Source organism: Macrotis lagotis, chromosome 2 (assembly GCF_037893015.1).
Source record: "Macrotis lagotis isolate mMagLag1 chromosome 2, bilby.v1.9.chrom.fasta, whole genome shotgun sequence".
NCBI classification, from domain to species: Eukaryota; Metazoa; Chordata; class Mammalia; order Peramelemorphia; family Peramelidae; genus Macrotis; species Macrotis lagotis.
The window spans coordinates 289,817,127-289,825,570 of NC_133659.1; the positions used below are offsets into that span (position 1 = coordinate 289,817,127).

The following is an 8,444-nucleotide window of genomic DNA, read 5'->3' on the forward strand; positions in this document are numbered from 1 at the left end:
GGGAGGCCGCCCCCCCCCCCCCCCCCCCCCGCCGCCGCGGGAGACACGCGGACCCCGGCCCGGCCCGGGCGGCGCTGCCAGGCCCGAGCCGCCCTCTTCCCTGCTGTGCCCGGACGCAGGACGCTTAAAACCCGGGTGGACCGACTCCAGACTCATCAAGTTTCACACATAGATTTTATTGAGATCTTTCGGTTTTACATTCACCTAGAAGTATTGTACCTCTTCCTCCCCAGCCTTATAAAAGGAGGAAGACATCTTACATGATATGCAATATTGCGCCCCCCAAAGCCCCCCACCTTAAAAAAAAAGCAGGAAGAGAAGTCTATGGGGTCAAGCTTGATAATTATGACTTCAATGCATTCAGTTTAGAGCGCTTATTTTTTTCACTTCTATCTTGTTGGGATTAGAACAGAGTTTTCCTCCTTCCTACTTCATTTTACATTACATTTGCATTTTATTTCTTATTTCTTCCCATTACATTCGTTTTGTCAGGCATCTTCTTGCTCCCAGTTCTGTGTTGCGACCATATGTGCCTCATGGTGTGTACACAAATAGACTCCCACACTTATCTCCTTTCCTACTCCCTTCCTGACCCTTCTGCCCAGAATCTTTGATACAATGAGAAAAATAATAGGGGGCGTTACAATCCCCCATTTTCTTCACTGTTCCCTCTGACCTGCAAGCTGGGGGGCAGGTAATAATATGCAGCAGGATATATCTCTCGATACATACTATGTATGAAAGGAAGCCAAAATAAGGCCCCAGAGGTGACAGGAAATTAAGGCTGGAGAGAAAAGAGGTGATACAAGTGTTATTACATTGATTGATACAGACAGCTTTCAACTCGATATCAGAGAAGAGTCTGAAGATCCACAGATTACGAGGTAGATATCGAAATGGAATAAATAAGAAAGAAAATTACCAGTACTCATCCTTGAAGTTAGGAGGAAGGTTTGAATGGAAATGTATATGCCTATATCTGTGGATGTGGGAAGGGTGAGGTTTCCCTAGGTATAGTGTCCGAGAAGCAGAAAAAGCTAAAGGGGAAAGGAGTTTTTGAAGGTCTATAGAAATGGGAAAAGTCTGAGAGAGAGTTTGGAAGAGTAAGAGATTAAGAAAGGTGGTTAATAGGTATCAAGGCTGCAGCATTATTATTTTTTTTAGGATTTTGCAAGGCAAATGGGGTTAAGTGGCTTGCCCAAGGCCACACAGCTAGGTAATTATTAAATGTCTGAGACCAGATTTGAACCCAGGTACTCCTGACTCCAAGGCTGGTGCTTTATCCACTACGCCACCTAGCCGCCCCTGCAGCATTATTCTTATGAGGCTACTTGAACACGGACACGGTGCCAGGCGGTAGAGAGCACACCTCGAAGGTTCCAGATGGGGGCCATGGTGTCTGGTTGTACATTGTATCCATCATCCACAGCCTTGCATATAATGTTCAGTTCCTTCAACTCTGTAGGCACCGGTGCAGTTATCTGCCACAGCTGCCATGCCCAGGCTCTCCTTGGTGCCTGTGCCTCCCCCTCCAGCTTTGCCTCTTGCCAGGTCAGCCCACCATCCAGAGAGACATCCACCCTAATGATAGCTCTGCCCCCCCCACTCCAAGCATAGCCCTTCACAGTCACCTCCCCAGGTTCTATTGTTTGCCCTTTCCTGGGCTCTGTGATGACCGACTGGACGGGAAGCTCCTGAATGGATGGAGCAGAGTCAAAGTCCACTTTGTCCCAATCTACCGAGGGACAGAAACCTTTGTAATCACGACGTTGCCAATGGCTAGGACTTTCCTCCGTGCTGATGCTCACCTTTCCCAGCCACTTGACATGGCGGGCACCCACTACACCGGGCACCACCACCCTTACTGGGAAACCATGGTCAGGAGGCAGTGGCTGCCCATTCATCTCATAGGCCAGCAGAACATCACCTTCAGGATCCATGGCCCGAGCCAGGGGGATGGAGGCTCCATAGGCTGTTCCTGTGGGGTCACAGTCCAGTCCTTCAAAACATACATGGGCTTCTGGGCCAGAGGGAGAATGGCCAGCCTGGATCAGAACATCTCGGAGCCGGGCACCACCCCACTGGGCTGTGCTGATGGCTCCTGCCCCCCAGTTTAGCCCTTTTACGGGCTTAACTTGGGCCATCTCGCTGCGACGGTTACCAGCACACTGCAGGGTGACTGTGACTTGGTGCTTGGGAAAGCGACGGAGATCATCTAGTGATAGGCTCAGGGTCTTACCTCCTGGGGGCCCTTCCACTTGCAGATGGTATGTAGCAGGGTCTAGGGTGGGTACAGGCAGGTGATTCCGGGTGAAAAAGAGAGGATTGGGTGTGATGTAGCTCTCACCCAAGAGCTCAAGGGGTGGCTCTGCATTAAAAGGCTTCTGGCTATTGATCTGCAGAGCAGGATGTCTTGGGGGGTCACTAGCATAAGGGTCACTGGAAACTAGGTCAGAAGATTTTTCCTCATCAGGGCTTAGCTCCCCAATTTTATACTCAGCTAGGAGCTCACGAACATGAGGCTGGTTGTGTGCTGCATAAAGAGCCCAGAAAGGCTCCAATGGTCCCCCTGCAGCAAGCAGCAATTTAGATGGTCCACCTGGGTGAATGGCCACAAAGTCTGTGACATCAAAGATCTCCCTGCCCAGGGTTACCCAGACTCGTGTCTCAAGACTTCGATGCCGGCTCACTTCTGCTTTTGTGTATACAGGTAGTGAATTTTCGGCAGCCTGTGAGGGGTGGAGGAGAGAAAATAGAAGAAAAAATTATGGTAAGAAGATATCACCCTTTTCTTCTCAGCCAGCCCAATCTATATAGTATGTGATACCAGGGAACCCGAGAGTCAAAAGGGTTTTTCAAATCCTCACAAACTACTAATGGGTTACTCGATAAGTCACGTACTCTCTATGGACCCCACTTTTCTCAGCTATAAAATGGGGATAATGCTCATACTATCTGTCTTATGGGGTTGCCCTGGGCAACTGTTTTTGTATGCTTTAAAGACAGGTACAAATGTGAATTATATTCAGTCCTGCCAACAATTCCTTTTCAATGTGGTTGCCAGTGAATAGAATGCTGAATCTGCTACATATCTGGCCTCATGTGGGATCCTGGGTTAGTCATTTAACCTTTCCGTCTCAGTTTCTTTTTCTGTAAAATGAGGATCTCCTAATAACACCTACAACTCAGGGTAGCTGTGAGGATCAAATGAGACAATATTTGTAAAGCCTAAGAGAACCTTATAATGATAGCTAGCTATTTAATTCAATGAAAATTTATTACTCCCTTTGCAGCACCATGAACTTAGCCACCTTTCCACTCTACCTTTTCTCTATGGTTTTCATAGGCCAGTACAGCCCCAATGCCCAGCAGTGTTCCTGCAGCTGCCCAATATCCAGAAGGAGTGCTGCCATTAGAAAAGTGAGGTTTGGGGTTTTGGAGATGAGAGGGATCACTGGCAAAGCAGACATGGGGCCCCAGCTTTGGGACAATCAACCTGTAGAGAGGAGAGAAAACAAATAATACTCCCTACTCATCCTAGAAGGAGCAACCTATAATGGATTTGGTGGGTTGATGCCATCCATAGCTATCCAAGGGTGAAGGAACAAGATGTCCCAGACTAGAGGAACACCCTCAAACTAACTACTTTTTGCTTCTCCATCTCTACTTTCCTCAGTTTCAGGGCAGTGCAGTCCACATTACAAAGATCTAGTTTAATGCCAATGGATCAGTCACAAGGCAAGGTGGTTAATTTTAATTCTAATTTTTTTTTAGATTTTTGCAAGGCAATGGGGTTAAGTGGCTTGCCCAAGGCCACATGGCTAGGTAATTATTAAGAGTCTGCGACCGGATTTGAACCCAGGTACTCCTGACTCCAAGGCCCGTGCTTTATCCACTGCACCACCTAGCTGCCCCTAAGCTGGTTAATTCTGCTAAGGGAAATAAAGTCCAAGAGACAGGAAAGTTGGGAACCTCAATTATGCTATTGAGAGCACAGTGGAACACCAGAGCCAAGTCATGCTCTCAAGCTCTCATTGGGACAAAACTTGTCTCTAGCAACAGTGACCATTTCCTCCTTGGATCTCCTAGTTTTGAAGCCAAAAGCACTCCAAGGGAGGTCAAAACTATCCAATTCTGATATCCTGTCCCAGATGCCTACCATTAAGTTTTCCTGCTCCCTAAGCTTTGGACAGCATCTCCACTTCCTCTTCACTCACAAGAGAAGGGACCCAGGCTAGCTCTCTGGGGCTCACATCATCTCTTTGAAACCTGGGTTAGTCTTTTGGACTCTCTGATCTCCTAGCGAGTTATTTTCTCTATCAGAGACTGCTATGGGGAGGTAAAGGGAAGCTGGATCATATTAAACCATGGACAGGAAATGGATGTTTCTAGAGCATCCTAGGTATAGTTGCCTAATTTTTTCTATATGTGAAAAGAATGGGGGTCATTTTATATTAAAGTACAAGAGGGGATAGGGTGGAGGTTGGGAGCCTATGGTTTGAATGCTATACAATTGAAGGGGCTGGTCCTTCTGAGAAATCACTGTCACCAGCCTCAAATCAGTTGCATTGGCCAGGGTGTATGTGATACCCTTGTTTGGCAGGGATTTAAGAGAGTGGGTATATTTGATATCAGGGCTGTTAGGTGCCTACCGTCTATGTTTGGGTATGTTTGTGCCAGATATATGGCAAAGCTAAATAAATATGCATGATTTTCAAAAAAAAAAAATGTCCCAGACTAAGGCATAAAGAGACCAGATCTTTTCATTTCCTTAGTTAGAACTTGTGTTTTTCCAGGGGTGGCTAGGTGGTGTAGTGGATAAAGCACCGGCACTGGAGTCAGGAGGACCTGGGTTCAAATCCGGTCTCAGACACTTAATAATTACCTAGCCGTGTGGCCTTGGGCAAGTCACTTAACCCTGGTTGCCTTACAAAAAACCTTAAAAAAAAAAAACTCGTGTTTTTCCCAGGAGCAGGTAGAATTAGTAGAATCCAGGCTCCCTATCCTGGCTACAAGTGCTCCTATCCCAGTTAACTTGCTTGGGTAGATAATATAATATATTAAAAAAATACTGAAATAGAAGAGATAGAGAAGTGAAAAACTGCTCTGGAATGAGGCATACCTGTCAAACCTGGAAACTCGAAGGCCAGAGACAGCAACTCTTTGTAGCAACAGCATTTTAGACACCAGGATTCTAGAAAAGAGGGAGAAGTAAAAAGAAGAAATTACGATGGAACAAGAGTAAGGGAGGCCTTCAGAAGTGAGACTTAGGAGATAGAGGAGATAAAAGGGACTACTGCCAACTTTGTTAGGAAAGAGAGTTAACCCAGGAAATCTCAATCTCAATTTTTTTTGGGGGGGGCGGAACAGACTGAACCAAACAAATGGCAAAATGGTTATGGATATGAGGGATTTCCTAAAAGCAATTGTCTTTTTTCCCTCAATCACTGAGAGTAATCCTGGTCTAGTGTCCATATTATATAATTATGCTTTCACCAGAATGCAAGTCTTGTTTTGTTTTAGTTGAGAAACAAGCTGAAACAGGAAGAACTGAAGTAAACAGACCTCTCATCTGTCATTAAAATATCATTAACTCAAAATCGATATGCCTAGGTTTCCACCCCTCTCCTAGTCATTCCCTTCTTCCTGAGCTCAGCAAACTGAGGGGTTATTGTTCCAAGTGTCATCGAAGAGACTAAAGTCCTTTCTAGGGTAGGGAAGGAGGGAACTTCAGAATTCTCACTCCTAGCCCCTTAATTGGAATGAAAGTAATGAAGGGAAAGCAGCAGACACTAGGAAAATCTGGGTCCACCAAATTTGTTTCCTGTCTCTTAGGAGGGAAAAAGTTAAGGTTTAACCATTGGGGGAGAAGCCAGGAAAAGAAACCAGGGAATGCTGAGGGAGAGAAATTAGTAGGGGAGATCTGTGAACTTGGAAAAGAAAGGAATTAAACTTTGCTCCTTAGCCCCCGGAACCCCACCATCCTTTACATTATCCACGGGTCCTTTGGGACAAAAAACTACTTTTTCTAAAGTGAGTCCAATCCATGCCTCTTGTCCTGGTTTGACCGAGGTGGCCTACTAATGGGCGACATCGTGCCAGTGGATATACCCCACAATCTCCTTCTCCTAAGGCGGGGGAGGGGGGCAGGAGGTGGTGCTCAGAACGAGTACCCAGTTACTGGGTGGGGGAGGCGGGCGGAGAAGAGGGGCTAAGGATGCAGCACCCCGCACTAAGAGCCCCATCCCACAGCCCCCCTTCCTTCTGCCTGGCAGCCGCCTGCCCAACCTGGGGCGGAGATTCCTGGCCGGGGCCAGGGCGGCCTTTAGAGGCCCACCCTCGCCCCTCGGTAGGAGGGGGGCTCCCGCAGAAGGGTACTCCGCCCTCCTTTACCCGCTTGGCCAGCTCGGGGTGGGCACGCGGGTGCTGTGCGCCGGGCCCCCGAGGTAGGGAGGCCCAGAAGCCCGGGCGGGCAGGGCCGAGCCGCAGTGGGCGCCCCCCGAGTGCGCGGCCCGGTGCCCGGCCGGAGCCCCGGCTCCCCGCTCCCCAGAAGCGCGGCCGCGCGAGCTCGAGTAATCGATCGGCGAGCTCATCGATGGGGGCTCGGTGCTCCAACAATGCGAGTGCTAATCCGGATCTCGTGCCTCTCCTCCAAATCCTCCCATAAATTCGCTAAAGGGGGGTCCGCCAGGTGTGCTGAGCCTCCCCGCCTCCTCGCGAGACGTAGGGTCCGGCGTACATACATGGGGGTGAGGGAGCCGAGAGCGCGCTGGTGTCCCGGGAAGCGCCGAGGATGAGGGCTCCGGGGAAGGGGGCATCCGAGCTCCGCTCCGGGGGTGGAGGCGTGTCCACTCTGGGCATGGCATAAGGAGGGGCCACTGAGCCAGGCCAGAAAAGAAACGGTAGAATTCAGTTCGAGTCCCGTCTCTACCTCCAGGGGGTGACTTTGGAGGCCAGACCAGAACCAACTCAACTACTGAAACCCCTCCGGAGAACAACACCGGGCTGGAACCTCAAGCTGGGCCCCCGCGCTTGGGCACCTGGGCACCTGGGTCGAATCGAGCGGGTGACGTGCCAAGTCCCTAACCTACAACTTTAAGGCACCCTTCACAAAGTGGTGCACTCTTGTTTTCGGCCTTACCAGTGGCGCGCCCTTCCGCGGTCGCCTCTCCCTCGAAGGTGTGGAATCCCCAAGGCTGGCACAGGTGAGCAGAAACGCAGTCCGTGGGCTAACCTGCCGCTGAGGGTCTTGCGACGTCCCCACACCGCCCCCCAGTGACAGGACGACCCTACTACAACATGATGGCCGAACTACAATCCCGCTCCCCTCTATTCTTACCAGAAAAAGCCTCACTGGTCAGGAAAATAGGACATTAGACTGTAATGGGAATGGTTTATAGGGGTTCCTGGGTGTACTGAATGCAGTATCAAAGGTCCGGGTGCAGTAACCAAGTCAGAGTATGTTAAAAGGTTCTGAAGTCGTATCCAATTAGACTCCTGCAAAAATGAAGAGGTTCGGGAAGTCTGATCCCCCACCTGTCTTACTGGTGTACTAGATCAAGGCTGACACCTCAGCAGAGGGAGAAAAGGAGGCTCCTGCTCTTCCACTTTCTGTTTCTCGGGCTTCTGGAAATCCTGTCTTCCATTCTTTTTCTTTTAGTATAGGAAACGGCAACTCTTAAACAGGAGGTGAAGATATCAGAGGAGACTCGAGTCTCATAAAGGGGTCCATGAACTTGGATGGGAAAATGTTTTACAACATTTTCATTAAATTCCAAATTTATTATTTTCCTTAATTCTGAATTTAAAAAAATTATCTGAGAAGGGAGCTTTCATGAGATTGTCAAAGGGGTCAATGACACACAAAAAGATTAGAAGTTAATCCAAAGGGATCTGATAACCATGAATGATTTGCTACTTTGGGAAGAGAGGTCCTACAAAAAAACAAAACACCCCCCCAAAAAAAAACCCAAAACAGTAACTTTGGCTTTCTTGAAGCCTCCTTCAATGAGGAGCAGATGGAAAATGAAATCAAACTAGGTGTTTTGATTCAATGTAGTACCCCCCGCCTTTCCCAACATCTAGCTTTAGCTAGAAAAATATAAGGAAAGAAACACTAATACACTTTTTTCCTTTTTTTTCCCTCTTTTCTTTTTTTACTTACATTAAATACATTGGTAAATCAGCAGGTGCATTCTGTTACCACGATTGTTATATTTAGGAAGGGGAAGAGGAGAAAGACAAATAGTTTCTTGGAAGCAAAAAAAAAAAGTCTCAAAAAACCCCATAAAAACAATTGATTGGGGGGGAAAAAAGCAGAAAAATTAAAAAACTCCCAAAGCCCAGTAAAGCTAGTCTCACTGAGCCCAGAGGCAAGCAGAAAAGGCTGGATGGGTTTGGAAGCAAAGGGAAGGCAGTAGACAAGCCAAAGAAACTAAGGCCAA

General features: G+C 48.1%; 1 protein-coding gene across 3 annotated transcripts; it reads right to left on the minus strand.

Moving 5' to 3' along the window:
- Positions 1-165: 165 nt before the first annotated feature.
- Positions 166-8,358, minus strand: SUOX (sulfite oxidase). Of its 3 annotated transcripts, none has more exons than XM_074226422.1 (4): positions 7,142-8,358; positions 5,123-5,194; positions 3,325-3,496; positions 166-2,729 (listed from the first exon to the last, which is right to left on the minus strand). In XM_074226422.1, the coding sequence occupies exons 2-4, from the start codon at positions 5,176-5,178 to the stop codon at positions 1,320-1,322; spliced, it is 1,638 nt and encodes a 545-aa protein (XP_074082523.1). In that variant the 5' UTR covers positions 5,179-5,194; positions 7,142-8,358; the 3' UTR covers positions 166-1,319. The 3 variants fall into 3 exon arrangements, with proteins under 3 accessions (XP_074082523.1, XP_074082522.1, XP_074082521.1); XM_074226421.1 differs by lacking the exon at positions 7,142-8,358 and adding an exon at positions 6,744-7,122; XM_074226420.1 differs by lacking the exon at positions 7,142-8,358 and adding an exon at positions 6,394-6,724.
- Between the last annotated feature and the right edge of the window lie 86 nt (positions 8,359-8,444).